This window comes from Ambystoma mexicanum, chromosome 10 (assembly GCF_040938575.1).
Source record: "Ambystoma mexicanum isolate Mex_15411 chromosome 10, UKY_AmexF1_1, whole genome shotgun sequence".
In the NCBI taxonomy this organism is placed as follows: domain Eukaryota; kingdom Metazoa; phylum Chordata; class Amphibia; order Caudata; family Ambystomatidae; genus Ambystoma; species Ambystoma mexicanum.
The window spans coordinates 1,122,239,251-1,122,258,135 of record NC_090932.1 but is presented as its reverse complement, the minus strand read 5'-3'; the positions used below and the strand labels follow the sequence as shown (position 1 = coordinate 1,122,258,135).

The 18,885-nt window shown below is 48.8% G+C and overlaps 1 protein-coding gene across 2 annotated transcripts in view; it reads right to left on the bottom strand.

Annotated features, from left to right (window-relative positions):
* Positions 1–18,885, bottom strand: part of MRPS24 (mitochondrial ribosomal protein S24) — a 91,928-nt gene that overhangs the window by 19,496 nt on the left and 53,547 nt on the right. For both annotated transcript variants that reach the window (XM_069618999.1, XM_069619000.1), the window contains one exon: positions 10,813–10,924. In XM_069618999.1, coding sequence (XP_069475100.1) covers positions 10,813–10,924 — 112 coding nt within the window. The remainder of the gene's footprint in view (positions 1–10,812; positions 10,925–18,885) is intronic.

Here is an 18,885-nt window from a genome sequence, read left to right as displayed (position 1 = left end):
AGCAATGGGGTAGCTGTCGCCGCTCCTTTCGTGGACAATCTTTCCCACATTCCCCCACTATCAGTAAGGAACGTGAAGTACATGGTCCTCAGGACAGGGGGCAGCTGCCTCAAACCAATATCAGCCAAGAGGACAGTGCCATGGCAAAGGACAGGGAAGAATCACCACCCATAGAGGGTCCCTGGCTTCAAATCAGAACCGACTTATCAATCCGGGTGTTCCCCCTCCCCCCCCATGCCTCCCCGGGCGGGGGACGGATAACATCATCTTCCACGCATGGGAGGGAATTACCATAGACCAGTGGGTGATCAAGACCGTCAACCACGGTTACTGTATAGAGTTCAGCTGACCACCTCGATACAGGCCACCAACGTCCAGGCGAATGTCACCGGAACATCTGAAGATCCTACTACAAGAGGTTGAGATCCTGCAAGAAAAGGGTGCGATCAAAGTCATCCCCTTTCTACAGGTAAACAAGGGTATTTATTCAGTGTACTTCTGTGTACCCAAAAAGGATCTCACCATGCGCCCTGTGCTAGACTTGCACCCAGCAAACAATTTTGTTAAGCCACAAAGGATTTGTATTACAACACTGCAAGAGGTAATCCCGCTACTAAAACAGGGGGATTACATGGCAACATTGGACATGAAAGATGCATACTTTTATATTTTAATGCTGCCAGCGCACAAAAAATACCCAAAGTTCATTATAGCGGACAAACACTACCAGTTCAAGGTCCTTCCCTTCGGCATTGCCTCAGCCCCAAGGGTATTTACAAAAGGTACTGGCAGTTGTTTGTTTGTTTATTTTATTAATATAGCGCACCTGACCCCGGGGTATCTGGGTGCTTTTGAGGAAAGGTAGAATCTTACAGATGGCAACAGTGTCATTAGGAGTACAGTAAGTAAACAATGTCCATACATGCATGGAAAAATAAGTACAGTTACAGTTTGGTGATAGGATACATGAGGAGCAATGCAGTAAAGGTTACAGTTCAATACAGTGCAATAAGTAGAGAAGCAGTTATGCTACTGATAGCTAAATATAGGCCACCAGATTAGTTCTTACTGAGTAACCAAGATATGACACTTCTCCTGAAAATGGCAAATACTTGGATAGATTTTATGTCTGATGGGAGTTGGGAGGCCATGACCGAGAAGCTGGAACCACCTACTCTCTTTAGATTATATCTGGGCACCACCAGACAGGGTGTTGGATCTGGCAATTTGTGTGGAGGATCTCAATGTGAATTTTTCGGTGAGATACGGAGGGGGATGTGTGGTTCGGCGCTTTATAGGTAAAACATCTTTGACGGGGTGGGGGGGGGTGCTCACCTCCATCGCACAGCTGGTGCCCAGCAGTAGCGACCAACCACAAACATTGTTGGCAGTCTTCAAAGCCCTGAAAGCTTTTCAGACACAACTTCTTGGTGCTGTCCGTGAGGACCAGTACGGTCTTCCTCTGGTCATGTATTACCTGACCAAACAGGGGGGGGGCACACACTCTCCAGGGCTATCCAAACTGTCCCAGAACATTTGGAAGTGGGCTCTCAAACACAGGATATTCCTTCTGTCTCAACTCGTTCCAGGGGAGCTCAATCTTCTGGCAGACGTGGTCAGCAGAAACTTACCTCTACCCGCAGAGTAAGAATGGCAGCTACACAAACACATCGTCTCAAACGTCTATGCAGAATGGCGCTTCCCAGAGAGCGACTTGTTCCTAACTCTGGGAAACGCACAATGCCAAGATTACGCCTCCAGGTACACCCAGAACCGCTCCAAGTGGAACGGTCTCTGGATAACATGGTCAAGGAAATGTGTCTACGCTTTAACCCCTGTGATGCTGGAAAGGCATCGGAGGGACAGGGCCTCCGTACCCTTGTCCTTTACTGCCTTTTTATCGTGTGTTCTGTTGTGTTTTCCGCACAGGAGTTCATGTGGGACTTCTGGCGGTGCAGCGCTCTCTTTTGGTTTGGAGAACAGACCCATGGGATACCCTTACAGCACCCATGTGTGGGGGTACAACCCCTAGTGTATGTTTTTGGGCACCTGTGGGTGGCTTGCAGAGCAGGGTATGGGCTGGTGGCAGCTCCATGCTGAATTTGACAGGTGCTCTGGTATCCTCCATTTTGGGATACCCAGGCCCAGCCACTGGAATCAGTTGATTCCTGATAGAAAACAAGATGGCCCATGGGGCCTCTTGCTTTCTATTGCCGGTTACCTTGTTTTCCCAAAGTCCTGGAAAGCCCCGACTCTGTCCCTTCCCCCTGCGTGGCTGTTGGGTGGAAGTTCCATATATGGTGTTGTTGTGAAGTCCAGTCCAGACTGGCTGGAGCCTTCCCAGAGACTGTATGTTGTGGGTACACCCTGTGGGTGGGACCTGGGTGAATGGAGTGTGTGACCAATATGCACTTCTTGTTGTGGCTGTCTGGTTTCTGGTATGAGAGACAAACACTGAGACAGCCCTGCCCGAAACTGGCCTGAATGCAGTGTGTAGTGTTGAATGGCTGGGTACTTGTCCCAATCCACATTCCTTGTTGTGAGTGTCTGAGAGGGAGGCGGATGGACTGAATGCATTGTGTGCCTGACTGGCTGACTGACTGCATGAATGCCCTTCTGTATGATTGGCTGCTGCGTGTGACCCAGCAGTGTGGATGAGAGACAGGATAGTATATCTGGGGACCTCTCACCACTGGAAATGGTTCAGAAGCTGTGTCTACACTTGAAGAGTAACTGGAACTGCTGATCCTCGATGCTCAGCTGGAACAAGCCGCCTTGCTGTTGCATTTGCTTCGACCTGATCTGAAAGCTGCCGAATCCGTCGAAGACTGATCCGAGAGAGGACCTGGTAAGGCGCCCTCTTCCCGTGATCCAGGGGACCATCGAGCACCGCTAACCTTCGCCGAAGCTCCCTGGAAGTCAGACCCTCGAAAGGCTGCCGACCCAAGACGGGACTGCCGAGGAGAACGAAGCAAAGCACCCGGACTTCGCCGCTGTCGAAGTCCATTGCCGTCGACCAGGGTTCGCAGGTTTGTGTAACCGCTTGAGTCCCGTCAAAGTTGTGTTGCCCAGACGCGGGGAGCACTTGACGCTGTGCCGCCGACGGCCGGAGCCGTCCGCTCCTTTGCCTAAGAACATTTGAATCGAAGGACTCCCTTGTCCACACCGAAGACCACTTTATCCTGCCGGAGAAAGTCGAGGCCGCGCCGCCGCCGAGGAGAATCCGCCGGTGGGTTTCCCGCCACCTGAAGGCCACAAAGAACTTCGACGACTCGACGCCCTTGTGGGGCCACAGTTCTTCTAAAACTCTTTGCGGTCCTGAACAATCCATCGCTGAGGTGCCCCGCACACCTCATCCTCGCAGGACGTCGCTGACGGGCACCGCCTGGATCGACGTTGTGGTCTCGGCACCCTTGAACTTCTCGTCGACACCAAGTTCACCATCTTCGACGCCTCCCGACGATCCGTGGCTCCTGCTTTAAAGGCAGTCACTCAAGAAGGATCATTCGACGCGTCTTCGAAGAACTCTACTCCACCAGGTACATTGGGGGGGTAAAACATTATAGGAGGAAATAAGACTATTGAACAATATATGGACTGGGATTGTGCTATACATCTTCATTTTACAGGTTGCCCAGGTGGGGGTGGGGGGTGGGTGATCTCCACACAGAATTGTGTCTATTGGTATGGGCCAGTATTGTGCCCATTGTTTCAACCCTCTTGCGTTCCTTCCTATCTCTATTGCTGGTTCCCTTGTTATTGATCTGTGTGACATTTTAACCATACAGTTGATGCACTTTAATGAGATTTGATAACATTGGTGGTACCACTTTAGAATTGTATATATTTATCATTGTTGATTTCCGAGTACAAAGTGCTTTATTGTGATCGTGTACATACCTTTGAATATTAATGATATAAAGACTGTTTTCAGTAATAAAGTGTGTGGACATTCCTTTTTGGGGGTTTGGGGACTATACTGTACTTAAGAACCAGCCCGCATCACCTCCTGAGAAGCGAGGCCTTGATTGCTCGTCCATTGCTACCGCTTGAGAATATTGGCTGGGGTCCACTGTGCCTCTCCTCCACTATATAGAGAGCAGAAGTACAGACACCCCCCGCCGGTATCTTCACAACCTCCCCCCTCCCTCCCTCCCTCCCTCAACTCCCCTACTCAACAAGATAGTGCAAAAGATGAACCAGGAACCAGTCACAATGCTTCTGGTGCCCCCCCCAACCCTCCATGTGGGCCCGCCAAACCCTGGTTCTCCCATCTGATGGCAATGTCAATCTCTCCTCCGATGAAACTACCCTGCCTATACAACATGCTCTCACAAGACAAGAGGGAAACACTCCATCCTTGCCTGCAAACTCTCAATTTAGCGGCCTGGCTTCTGAGGTCAGAGTGTTCAGGCACATTCCTAAAGAGGCAAGAAAGCATAACACCAGACATTGCTACTCCAATAAGTGGAAACGCTTTGTTATCTGGTGCCATTCTAAGAGCATTAATCCCATTGACTGCTCTCCTACCCACATTGTGTTATACCTGACTCACCTACTGGTCCGGTTTTTAATTCACTGAAGGTCCACCTGGCTGCACTTTCAGCTTACACTGCATCCCAAAAGAAGGAGTCATGGTGGAAGATCCCAGTGATCAAGGGATTTAGGGAAGGGGTTAAAAGACTTCATCCCCCTATTTCTAACCCAGCCCCTGGGTGGGACTTAAATGTGGTATTAACTAGACTAATGGGATCTACCTTTGAACCTATGCATAATGCTAGCCGTACGCTGTCACTTGCAAAACTGCCTTCCTTTCAGTTCAAGACCCATTTGTCACAATTCACAAAGATAAGGTGGTTTTGCACACTCACCCGAGGTTTGTCCCTAAATTCATTTCAAAGTTCCATGTGAACCAATCCATAGAACTGCCCACCTTCTTCCAGAAGCCCACTGACATGGCAGAAAGAATCCTACACACACTTGATGTGCGTAGAGCAGTCATATATTATCAGGAAAAACTGATACCACTAAGACAGACAAATCAGTTTTATTTTCAGCTGCAGCTGGTAGAGAAGGGGGCCGGTCTCTACGTCAGCAATCTCAAAGTAGATTGTAAACTGCATCACACTCTGCTACAGTCTTGCCAAGAGATATCTGCCCTTCAAGCCTAGAGCACACTCTACTCGGGGCAATGGGGCTTCCAGAGCATTCATGCAAATGTTTCTCTCGAATAGATTGCAAAGCAGCAACCTGGAGTTCTGTACACACCTTTACAAAGCACTACTGCCTAGATACTCACTCTAGGTCCGATTCTGAGGTGGGACAAGCAGTACTAAGACACCTTTTTACTACTGTTCCTTTTTACACCTCACCTACAACTCTGGGTACTGCACGCTAGTCTATGCACAGCATGTGACAAGCATCAGAAGACATGCATTACTTACAGTAATAGCATTTCTGAGGATTGTATCTGCTTAAATTTACATGCGCCCACCCTTTCTCCCTGCTCAGAGTAGAAGGAACAGACATCATACTACTTTCTCTCGATCTGTACTTACGTTAGTCATAAGGCTCCCTCACGGCAGAAAAAAACTCAACCAGAGGGACCTCAATGCATGGCGGATCTTGGGTACACTTCACGTCACGTTAGGGTTAGTGCTACAAGCGTGCTGATGTCCCCTTTCGATCCTCGAAAGACCAGATTCAATACTCTGCGATTACCACTAGATGTTGGACTACTACTGTAAGTAATGCATGTCATATAATGTGTCATATGATTTGTGTTACGCAATATCACATCATGACATAGATAATGTCAAGTCAATCTATGATGTGCCATATGTCAGGAGGGTATACCATGCCATGAAAGTTCATGTTATTGGTCATACCATGCTATGTCTCGTCATGCTATGCCGGAATGTGGTATGTGTATATCCTGATACGACTCAAGTGCATTGGGATCATACATTGCCCGTTCTGTGGCAGCAATGCTACAGGGCAGAACAAACTCCTTCTGGCAGATAACCCTGCAAGCAGACAGGTACAGAGTAGCTCTTCAGAGAGCACTTCAGGAGGCCTCACTGCAACAATAAATGTAATTACACATCTCAGGAAGCAAAGGGAAAAGTGTGTGCGTTTTATGTTTCGTTATACATATGTTGTGCTTTGGACAATTGCCACTTCAGTAGTTGCACAACACCAATGTTTGTCTAGTTTCTTCCCCGCCAGCAGTTTCCAGATAGTAGTCGTGTGTGTACAGGGAGCTTGGGTTGCATGTACGGCATTACCCTTTTCCTAGATGGGATGTAATGCAGCACATTTGGCTTCAAGGTATATTTGCTATTGTACAGACTATTGGGAAACTGCTGGAACAGTTTAGTGGGCAGAACGATTGAGGGCGAGATGAGTAGGCATGTGCTGGAATCCCAATCGGATTTCCGTACATCTCAGACCGATAACATGAAATATTAACTCAAAAAAGCGTCTTGTTTGCAGAAATAGAAACAGTGTGCAGTAATAAGTGATAAATAACAAGAAACAAACTGAACATGATTTTTCTAAAAAGGACGTCGGGTCAATAGAGCCATTAGAAAGCAGTTCAAATTTGTATGAAAAAGAAAGATTAATATGAAATGTTGGAAACCCGGTTCTCATAGCGCCAGCACAAAACACAGCCAACACCTAGATATCATTACAGCAGGGCTCAAAATAGTGGTGGCGCTGGGAGCTATTTAGCTCTTGCTTGTAGCCGAGAAGAGCCTGGTTAGCTTAAAACCAAAAGTTGCCAGAACCTGCCCAGGCCAACAGATGCCAACCAAACAACTATAATTGAACTCTGTGCATTTGGGACAATCTATAAATAAACATTAGGACATATCGCTATGGCACTTAAAAGCATAAGGGGTCATAAATAATGGATACAATGATATAGGTTTGTATTTTATGTGGAAGTTAGATTTGCTTAACGCTATGCACTAGTAACTGGTTACTGCTGGATACCCAGGAGCTGCTTGTAGCCCTCTTACAATGTATGTAATGCCAAGCAACATTTTAAACAAATTAGACAGAACATGCAAATAAGGAGAAAAAGAAAAAATTACAAGACACCAGTTTATCACTCACAATTGCATTCTTGCATCATTGTGTCATGTGCCTGAATATATTTCAATGGGTATAGACTTGCAGATATGTGCATCTCATAAGAAGGCACAGGACACACTCATGCACAACTGTTCCAAATTGTGCGACTTTGGGAGATCAAGTGACTGGTGTTCTGGTATTGAGCTTCGAGGATCCCTGAGTGAACAAGTGGGGGGCACATCGACATTGGAGACACACAGGTGTACTGGCTGCACTCAAGATCCAACAAAGGAGGAGCGACACCTGGGCAAGATGACACCACATGCTTGTTGTGCACATCCTAGGGGATGCAGTCTGTGTGCACAGACTGCATCATTTTTGAGGTTTTACAAATTTGTTCGCTGGGCGCAGATCTAGTTCAGGGCGCATGTTTAAATCCTTTTTGGGTACAAGGAAGTACAGTGAATAAATACCTTCCGTTACCTGTGATAGAGGCACAACCTCTATAGCTCCTTTTTCTAGTAGCTGGTCCACTTCTTGAAGAAGGATGGCGAGGTATTCTGGTGACAGGCATCGTCCCCTTGGGGGTCTGTACATCGGGGAGCAGTTGAATTCTATTCAGTGATAGTACCCAGCGGTCTGATGTTATTCCCTCCCATGCTGGAAGAAAGGATGTTAGCCGGCCCCTGACCGGCGAAGCATGGGAGGGGACCCGAATCTTCGGGTCATTTGGTGTTGGTGGCTTGGGAACCTCTAGGGGTGGAACCCCAACCTCTTCCCTTGCCACTACGCGGTCCTCTCTGGGTGCATTGTCCACTGGTTCCTTGATTCGAGGACCAGTTGCCTGCAGAGTACTGCTGCTGCTGTTGTTGATGATGTTGGCGTTGGCCTCAAAAAAGGTGTCTGTTTCCATAACTTCGCTTGTTGGGAGGCCTTCAAATCTGATCTATGGTCTTAATGGTGTCAAATTCCTTTTTTGCAGTCTCTAGTGCGTCATCCACCGCCTTCCCAAAGAGGTTGGCATCCTCTATTGGTTTGTTAATGAGAGATGCTTGTGTTTCGGGTTTAAACCCCGAATTACTTAGCCAGACATGACGTTGAGGAGGATTCCTTGGACTAGGGAACAGCCAGCCGTTTCTGCAGCATCTAGAGTATTCTTAATGATGCTCTGGTTGACCAAGGTTCCCTCAGTAACCGTGGCCAGAAGCCAAGTTTTTAGGGGTTCAGGTACCTCCTCAATGTCCTTGTCCTTTACCTTCTTTATCTGGAGGTGCCTCGCTGGTTGATAGCGGGACCCCTGCCCTTTTTCTTGTATTTGTTACTACTAGGGAGTCCGGTACTGAGTGGCCCCTGATGTATAACGGGTCCGATGGAGAAGGACTAAATAATTTTTCTATCCTTGGGTCGACTCCTCTGACCAATGCGGGTGTAGATAGCGAAGGAATGATTCGTCTCTTTACTGAGGCAAGGACGGGAATGGTTTGACTGACAGGGGGTTTCTCCTTGATAATATTTTCCACAAAGTCTATGTCAGGAGAAATTTCCCCAGTCTCGATTTCGAAATGCGCTGCTGCTTTGCGTAGTAGTGCATTAAAGGTAGGTTGATCGTCTATAGGTGACGTATTCCTGATTGGTGAGTCTTGGGGGCGTCGGGGTCTGTAGACGCTGATGAGGACTGCCAGGGCTGGAAGCACCTTCTTCTGGGTCTTCTTCAAAGCCCCCATCACCCATGTCTGGGTCATCCTCGAAACCTTCCTGGTCTATGTTTTGTTCTTGTTCGTTAGTTAAGAACTCCTCTTCTTCATGAAAGTGGGAGTCCTCTTCAGTGAGGTCATACAACTCTACATCCCCCTGTGGGGGGGGTTAAACAGCCTAGGGTATTTAGCCCTAGGATCCTCCTGAGGCCCCTCTCTTGGTCTTTTGGGTGTGGGCAGGTATTGCGTAGACATAAAATTCTCCATTTTGTCCATGCAAAATTGGAGTCTCTCTAAGGTCCCTTGTGGTAGCCCAGAGCTGTCTGGGGAGGGGGGGAGGGGTAGGGAAGGCTTTCGGCCTGTAAACACTTTGACCCATCCCATAACATCGAGGATAATCTCCCATCGCCTTCTGAAAAGCCTTCTAGTTGGCTAGGAGTCCCTTTCGACAGAAGGGGGCGGTTCCTGCCTTCCTTCCGTCCCTTTCAGCGTTTCCCTGGCCTTGCGAGCGGTATTCGGCGTCCGTCTCTGGCTATCGATGGAAACAATACGCACCAGGCTCTCGATGACTAAATGGTCTGTCGAGGGTTCCTCTGGCCTCGACATTACAGGTGTCGCGTCCTCTACGCCGACGGGCGCTCGCTGGCGGGGCACGTCGTCTGGCGGTTTGGTGATAGCACCCTTATCTGGGGGTAGCCCAGTCGCTGGTCGCGTCTGCGGTTGCGAGGGGGGCTTTGGACCCTTACGGTCCGTGGAGGCCGCCGGTAGGACCTGCGTCTCCGTTGGCGCTAATGCTTTCTTCGTCTTCGACGAGGAAGAGCTGTGGGCCGTGTTCTTATGTGAGTGTTTGTGTGGGTCTGTGTCGCCGGGGTGTTCATCCCCATAAGCAGGGCGTGAGCCAAGCTTGTCGGGGCCGGGGACAGACGATGAGGAGCGTGACCGCTCCCTAGAGGGTTGTACAACCTCCGATGTGGAGGTCGGGTTATCACTTTCCTCGCCACTTTCGGCGGCAGAGGAATCGGACCTAGACATGGCGTAGGCTGCCCACCTCTTGACCCTGCGGTCCTTTAAAGTCTTAGGCTTAAGAAGCTTACAGGCCGCACAACCGTAGTCTTTGTGGTCGAGGGGCAAGCAACGGTAGCACCGTTTGTGCTTCTTTCCAGGTGAATTTGCCCTTGCAGCGCGGGCAAAACCTAAAGGGTGTCCTCTCCATAGCTGAGGGAACGGACAGACGTGATAACAACCCCGAAGGAAAAGGTGGGGAAAGAGAAAGGCATTCTTAAAGAGATAGCAAGAAATGTCCCACGACCCCACTCTCCCTACTGTTTGAGGCTGGCGAGGCCAGGCCACGTGTTCGGCGACGCCGAAGGGTCTCCTCCGTCGAAGGCACAGCCGTCGAAGATCTTGTCGGCGGTGAACAGCTTCATCGAAGGAGGAACCTAACGTTAAATAACGGCCAAAGGTCGAGTGAATATCTAAATAACGACCAAATGGTCGAGTGAATATTTGCAATGTCTCTCGAGGAGCTCTGCGTAAAGGTGACCAATATCTGGGTGGAAAAAAACAATCTGAGGGACCTCGACGCGCGGGAGGTTGTGGGTACACTGCACATCACTATAGGGGTAGTGTTACAGACACGCCTTGTCGACGTCCCCTTTTCGACTACGAAAAACAAAATGCAATACTCTGCAGTGACCACTGGATGTCGGACTATGCACATCATGTGATTCTAAGCAGATTAACAAACATCGGAAATGTTATATGTGTTTAAATCCCACCTTACATGGCCTTATCAAAGCAGTAGACCCTAGTATTGCTTGTTCACTACCATTATGTCCACAGGTAGACGGGCAGGTCAGTGGCTCTAGAGAGGGATTTGTGCAGTAAAGCAGTTACCCTTATTGAATAGGTCAGTAGGTGCATTATGCAAACGATCAAATTAAGTACAAGGCAGCACACAGACATTTTGCTTAGCCGGTCGTTCACTCCTCGCAGGGCAGCATTCAAGGAACTGGAATGAGAGGGAGCAGATACTTACTGGTGTGCTGGGAGAGCCAACCTTTTCTGTGGGCGATCTGGTGGGGAGGATTGGCTTCTTCGTAAGTCACTGGCTTGTCACCCTTACCTACTCGCACACGAGCAGCTCGATTCTGCAGACACAAAGAAAGAAGTACACAATTGTGAAATCTGTGAGCGTGCCTCAGCAAGTTCATGAACTCCACTGTCAAAGGGCACAATTTGCTAATGAAAAGGATATGGAATTTTGAGGTAACATCTACACACACTCCCACCAAAGCCTCTTGTGGGAAATATTTAGCATTTAATTCAAACATTTAGCTTTGTACTTTAAATGACTACATATTTTGCATGTTACAAAGAAAAGAACCTTCCTGTTCATACAGCTACTCCTGGTCTCCCCACCGCCCTTCCGGTGATGCCAGGTAAAACAAGCACTCCATTCAAGCATTTCACTAAGGGTGGACCTAGAGCACAATTTGGCATGTGGTTATTTTTTTCATTCGCCTTTTGCAGCATCAGTTCATCTTCTGTCACAGGTGTGCCATTCCATTTTGAAATAAATAAACCAGAGCATAAAGACAACAATCTTCAAATCACACCCAGAAGAACAGGCTCCACTCAGAGTCAATGCATTTTGGGCACTATGTTGGGTTGTTCTCTTTAAGCTCTTGCAAAACCATTGCCATGAAATGTGGTAAGCAGTGGAATAAGCCAAAAGGATGAAAAACATCTGATGTTGCCCCCAAACTATAGTGGCAACAACAGATGCCAGAGATGTGCCACTAAGTGGCCAGAGGCACAGCCTTCAGTGGCCCAGAGAGCCAGTCACTTGGAGCACCAACATCACTTGTTGCCTGGAGTGCATTGAACAGTGCTGCCGGAGTGACAGAGCACGTCGGCGCGATAGGGAGTAGGTGCGATGGGGAGCTCGTGCAAGCTCTATACCATTTGGAGCAGAATTCAGAAGCTCCCATTCACCAGGATCTAGACACTGCACTTTGCAGTACCAGCACCGGCAAGCCCTTCATACATTTTCTCTTGCATTGACGCATTAACCCAAACCATAGTATTAAGGGTGGGTCCTGCCTAGGGCACCCTCCTCATTGTGGAATATAGAGTGTTACACGCAGCCAAGATTACTTTGAAAGATTGTCGGGGAACTTTGAACTGAAGTCTTTTGTGGAGTTCAGTTCCGGGGTAGGTGAACAGGGACAGCACATCCATGCACTGCAAGACATATACAGTGACAAACACAACCTTCTAAGGAGCTGAAATAGACCAACATAGGAGATTCACTGCAATCACAGGACGAAGGGCAAGGGCATAAGTAGTAGCAAAGTGAGACCAGATTGGAGGTGAACAGGGTCCTGGAGGATACAGCCCCATTAACCAGGAGCAACAGCGTAGATGGTAACAGCTGAAGAAGGAAATGTTTGTTTATTTATTTATTTATAATGCGCTCCATACCCAGAGGCAGCAGGGCGCAGCAGAAAAGAGAATGCGAAGCTTACAATGTTACAAAAATGTACAGTTATGCAAGATAATAGACATGCACAGAAATTACAGAAATATACAATAACTAATACATTGAAATATATATACAGCAAAATATATGTGTGTCATTATGTACAGATGTGAGGGGTAGGATTACTATGTGTAGATGTGGTATAAAGGTAGTAGTTCAGCGTCATATGCTTAAGTAGGAAGGCTAGGGGTTATTGGAATTCAGGTGTTTGATGAAGTTCCTTCTAAATTGTAAATAGGGTTGGTCTACTCTCAGGTTATGTGGTAAGGAGTTCCAGAGGGTAGCAGCTTTCACGGGGAAGCCGTTACCTCCAATGGTGGAGAGTTTAAATCTTGGAATTATCAGGCAGTTAGAATTAACGGTTCTAGTCTGTCTGATGGAGGACTTTCTCTTTCATTTGTCCATTAGGTAGCTGGGGGCAGCTGGGTTAGGGAGACCATTTTTAGTTGGATTTTGTTGTCGGTGGAAAGCCATTTGTGTTGGCGTCGAATAGTAGAGATGTGTTCTCTTTTATTTATGCTGAGCGCAGCTCTTAAGGCATTGTTTTGTAGGATTTGCAGCCTTTGGGTGATGGTTTTATTAGCACCGCTATAGAGAGCATTACAATAATTGAGTCTGGAGAGTATGAGGGCTCTCGCCAGAATCAGGCAACTATGATTGGATAGGAATGGTCTGCCTGCTCTGATTAGTTTGCAGGTGTACGCGGTAGTGGATGCTAGTGAGTTGACCTGTTTAGTAAATGACATGGTGGAATCCAGGTAGAAGCGAGAGTTTTTACCTCTCGTGAGACTTTGATGATGTTGCCGTCTATATTGAACGAGGCGTATTCAAAGCCTAGTTTGTTAATATTGGCATGCGTACGCAAGATGATTAGCTCTGTGTTATCATTCAGGCATAGGCCATGGGATGCCATCCATGCCTGAATGAGGAGATACACCCTGTTCACCAACTCTCTGTCCTTGCTGTGATCCCCTGAAAGTGGGAGGAGAATCGGAGTATGATCTGCATAGTTGGTGTAGGCGATACCCAGATGGTCCAAATCGTCGAACAGAGGTTTGGTGAAGATGTTGTATAACGTTGGGGAGACACAAGAGCCCTGGGGGACTCCACAGGTGATGGGTGAGGGGTCTGCTGCTGCTGAGGTTGAGAAGACTCATCGTTCTCTCACTCGGGAAGGATTCAATCCATCTGATGGCTTCAGTGGAGAAATGGGCTGCTGGGTCCAGATGTCTGCATAAGAACTTGTGCTCCACAAGGTCAAATGCTGCCGAGAGTTCGAGTAGCAGGAGGAGTGCTGTCTTTCCCTGGTCCCTCAACTCATCTATTTGGGTCTCAACTTCTATTTGGGTCTTTAGATCGATAAGGGATGTTTCCGTACCGTGTAGAGGACGGAAGCCCGATTGTCTGGAGCCTAGTAATTTGTGAAGTTCCAGGTATTTTTGAATCTGGACGTATGCCATTTTGTCCAAGAAATAACGTCCAAATCAGATTTGACCAGGTTGCTCACAGACCTCAGCAGCAGCTTCCTGTCAACTTTGGGAGGACTGTCCAATGTCATTGTGTAACAGAATGTATGCATGAATGCAGAATCTGGGGGCACTGCAGCTTACCAGAAGAATTTTGAATTGCTCCAGAAGAAGAAACAGTCCCACAAAAAGTGGGGCCCTAAACATATATTACTAAGAACCCACTTTAAAGAGGACTGCAAGTCTGGATCAACTCAAAGTGTTTGTCACCGGGATCTAGCCCAGATGCCCTGAGTGAAGTTCACAGGCACAGAATTAAGATCTTGGTCAGGATGAGGAAGGTTTAAGTTACTTACCTGTAACTATTGTTCTCCAGCATGGGTCTGGCATGGATTCACCTACTGATGAATATTCCCAGTCACCAGGCTGGGAATCCTCGGTAAAAGAAAAAACAGTTTCACTTTAAAACTGTATTTCTCCTCTAAACCAATCACTGTCCTCTGGGTCATACTGCCCCCTTCCAATGACAGTCCTTTCCCTAAGCCCTGCCTCTGGCAGCCATCTTCAGATTTGGTAAGCATGTTAAGTGGCACTATGACCAAGAAGAGCCGCAGAGGGGCGGAGGAAGTGTCGCATGTGAATCCATGCCAGACCCATGCTTGAGAATAAACCTTCTCCAGCATGGCGTCTGGCATGGATTCACATGCTTATGAATCACAAATACACAGCAGTCAGTACACATTACACAACCACAGGAGGTGGCAAGGCTCAGACTTGGAACAGACTCACCTCAAGCAAACAGGTTGCATAACACTGCCTGGCCGACTCTGGACTCCTCCTCGGAATTCCTGTCGACGCAGTAGAACCTCGTCAAGGTATATGTGAACCTCCAGGTTACAGCCCAGCAAATGTCGAGCAGGGGGTACACTAGAAAGGATAGCCGTCATCGCAGCGATCACTTTGGTGGAGTGGACTCTCACACGGCCTGGCAAAGGCCGGTTAGCCAGCCGATGACAGTGCATGATGCAGCCAGAGAGCCATCTTGAGATGAAGCCTTGGACAACGCCTTCCTATTATTCACAGATCCAAAGTTCACAAACAATTGAGAAGTCTTCAGAAAACTCAATATGCGTGCCACGTAGAACTTCAAGGCACAAGAAACATCCAGCGAATTCAAGGTTCTCTCCGCCAGCGACAAATGTTTCAGGAAGAAAACAGGTAACACCAAAGGCTCGTTGAGGTGGAATTCCGACGGAACCTTCGGCATGAAAGAGGGGTGCGTACGCAGCACCACCCTCAATTTGTGGAAAGCGAGACACGGCTGCTTGCAGGACAGGGCCTGGATCTCACCCACTCGTCTGGCTGAGGTGATGGCCACAAGGAATGGCACCTTCCATTAGAGAAACTTGAGTGGAGCTTGATGCCTAGGTTCGAAGGGTGACCCCATAAGTCTGGTCAGGACTATGTTGAGTTACCATGCCGGGGCAGGTGCCTTCGCCAGCGGGAAAGAACAAAGAATCACCTTTAGAAACTCCTTTACGAGTCTGTGGGATCACAACAAGGATCTTCCCGGGGTTCTGGTGTAGTGTGAGATGGCCGTCGGGTGCACCTTGATGGACGCGTGAGCCAGACCAGCTTTTGCCAAGAAAAGCAAGTATTGAAGAATTGGTGGGGCAGTGACCCTCATAGGGGTCATCTTCTGCCACTGGCACCACATAGAAAAATGCTTCCACTTATGGCCGTAGCACTAGTGTCAATGACACCCTGGTTTTGGAGAGGAACTCCCTGCAGTCTGCTGGCAGCTCATAACCCCCAGACTCTAAGGCTGCAGGAGCCATGCCTTCAGGTTCAGGGATCCTGGGTCGTGATGAAGGATTGTGGCTCCCTCTCTGGTGAGCAGATCTGGAAGTACCAGCCACTTGACTGGTGGCAACGCCGACAGGCTTAGTGGGTTTGAATAGCAAATCTGACTCGGCCACGCCGAGGCGATGAGTATCATTGTGCACTGACACTGTCAGAGTGGGTTGATCACACATAGCAGGAGAGGAAACGGGGGGGAAAACGGGGAGCGTACAGAAACAGTCCTCCCCACGGGAAGGAGAACGCGTCCCCCAAGCTCCTCGGTTGGTGGAATCTGCTGGCAAACATCTGGCATTTGAAGTTTCACCACCGTGGCAAAAAAATGTATCGGGGGTCTGCCCCATTTGACGAACAGACGGTCCACATGATCCTGATGAAGTTCTCACTCGTGGCTGGAGCACAGTTCCCTGCTGAGGGAGTCTGCGATGATGTTCTTGATGCCTGTCAGGTGGAGCAATACAAGGAACATCCCCTGTCCGATGGCCCAGTGCCACAAGCCTTGAGCTTCCTTGGAGAGTGCTGGAGAATCGAGCGCCCCCCTGCTTCCGGATGATGGAGGTGGTGTTGTCTGAAGATCCTTACCACTTTGCCCTTCAGAGACGGTAGGAAAGACCTGAGGGCCCAGAACACTGCCTGTAGCTCCAGGATGTTGATGTGCAGATCCTTCTCTTCCTGAAGCCACAGACCTCTGGCATGTAGATGTTCGGTGTGAGCCGCCAACCTTCCAGAGAGGCATCCGTGGTGACCGTCTCCTGGTATGGCAGGATTTGGAATCCCGCCCCCTGGGCGATGTGGGAGTGCACACCCCACCACTCTATCACCTGCTATGGAGAGGGATCTTGTCTGCAAAACTCCCAGACAGTTGTATCCAAAGTGCATCCAAGAATTCCTATAGGAGGTCGCATCTGCAACCTGCAGAGACGGACGAGGTAGATGCAGGTCATCATGCCCAGCAACAACTTGATGGCCAGAACCATGTCTGTCTTCGCCGATGACAGTCATTGCATCTTCCCTTGAATGACTGCTAGCCTCTCCTCCGAGGGCAACACCACGCAGGCCACTGTGTTGTGTCTGGTGCCGAGGAACAGCACGTTCTGTGATGGCATTAAGCAGGACTTCTGATAGTTTACAGAGAACCCCAGCTCCATCAGTAGCCATACGGTCTCCTTCGTCTGCTTGTCAGCCATTTTCCGGGAGCAGGCGCATATCGGCCAATCGTCCAGGTACGGGTATACGTGTAAGCCCTATAGATGCTGGTGGGCCACCACCGGGACCAGGAATTTTGTGAACACACTCAGGGCTGAATTTAAGCCGAATGGTAGGGCCTTGAACTGGTAGTGTTGGCCTTGCACCATGAACCGTAGGAACATTCGAGGTTTGCTGTGGATGGGGACGTCAAGAAATGCCCTTCCTCCAGCTTTCAGAGCACTTTCTGCAACTTGGCCATCCTGAATTTTTGGGACTTCAGGTACTTGTTCAGATGGCGTAGATCTAGGATGGGTCTCCAACATCCCCCGCATCCCCTCTCCCCTGTCTTTCTGACCAGAAAGTATCTGGCATAGACACCGGAGCCCCGCAGCCATTGGGGAACAAGCTCCATCGCCCTTTTCCGTAATAATTCCAGGAGCTGGGGGATGTGCTGCTCCAGATGGGGAAACCGGTGGAATATGAAGGCACCTGCGTTGGAACTCCAAGGAGTGTCCCTGGTTGAGAGCATCAAGCACCCATCTGTCGGTGGTAATTTTCTTCCACTCGCTGACAAACCCAGTCAGCCGGTCTCCCACCAGGGTACACGAGTGGAGGCCCAACGTTTGGCAAAGTTCAGGCTTGCGTGGGTGCTGGTGCTGTGGCCGACGCCGACCTCTACTACCATAGGCCTGGAAGCGACCCCTTTAGGCTTCCTGCATATAGGATCGGGGAGGTGGTCAGTATGAAGTGGAGAATCCCTTTTTTTAAAATCCATTTTATTTGGGGTTTATATAGCGCAGAACCATTGACCCTAAGGCTTAAGGGATATGACAAGTACACAGAACAAATAAAAGGGCTAAAAGCCACAAGAGATGAATACAGATGCAGGAGATCTAACGTTCGGACCGTGATATTGTTAGTTAAACAAATAGGTTTTCAATCCTTTTCTGAAAACTCTGTTAGGAGTCTTCAGTTCTCAATTTCTGGGGGAGATTGTTCCAGGCGACGGGAGCCGCACAGTAAAAGGCTCCCACCTTAGTCTGAGATAATCTGCAGGCTGGGACAATTAACTGGGAGTGACTATTTGATCTGAGACTGGAATTACTCATTTTAGGCCTTAATGCCTCATTGAGATAGATAGGACCAGAGTTTTTCATACAGTTGAAAGAGATAGACAGGGGCCGAAAGAGAATTTGTTCCTTAATAGGGAGCCAGTGAAGCACCCTTCGGCCTTAGAGATATGGGGCCTCATTACAAGTCCGGCAAAAACCGCAGCGGTAAAACCGCCTGGTTACTGCCGGACTCTTATTACCATTCCGCGTCTGTGATTCCCGGAATTACTGGGGCATTACAACCCCGGTTTTCCGGGAATCACGGAGGCGGAATCGTGTTAATCCCCATTCCCATCGAGTCCTATGGGACTCGATGGGAATGGGGATCATGGAAACACCGGCAGCATCTCGTAATGCTGCCGGTGTTTCCTCGTCCGCCTGCAGGTCAGACCTGGTGGGATCACCACCTCCTGCCTGCAGGAGTTGTGATCGCCCGGCATGGAAACAACGGTGGCGGCGGGTTTACCGCCACCGTTGTTTCCATACCGGGCGATTTGTAATGAGGCCCATGATCTGATCTCTTCTTGTCCAGGACAACCCCGACAGCGTTGTTCTGCACCACCTGCAGTCCGTTCACTTCGCAGTTTGGAAGGCAGATCAGGAGACTACTACAGTAATCTATCCTAGAACATCAGTGCTCTAGCTAGCGTTTCCTTGCTAGTTTGTGAGGGGAAATGGGTGTGCATGAGATAGCAGTTTAATATAGTATGTGGACGAGGCCACCAGACTGCTGACCTGCGCCTTCAAGTCAACATAAATCCCTAGTGTATTGACTTTTTTCTTAAACTTTATGACACAATCATCAATCACAAATTGGGAGTATTGGCCTTCTAGCTTGCAGATTTTAGGGTCTGTGCCCACAAGCATAAGTTCCATCTTGCTTGTATTAAGGGCCAGACCATTGGTGCACATCCAACTTTGGATGAGAAGGTAAATCCTAT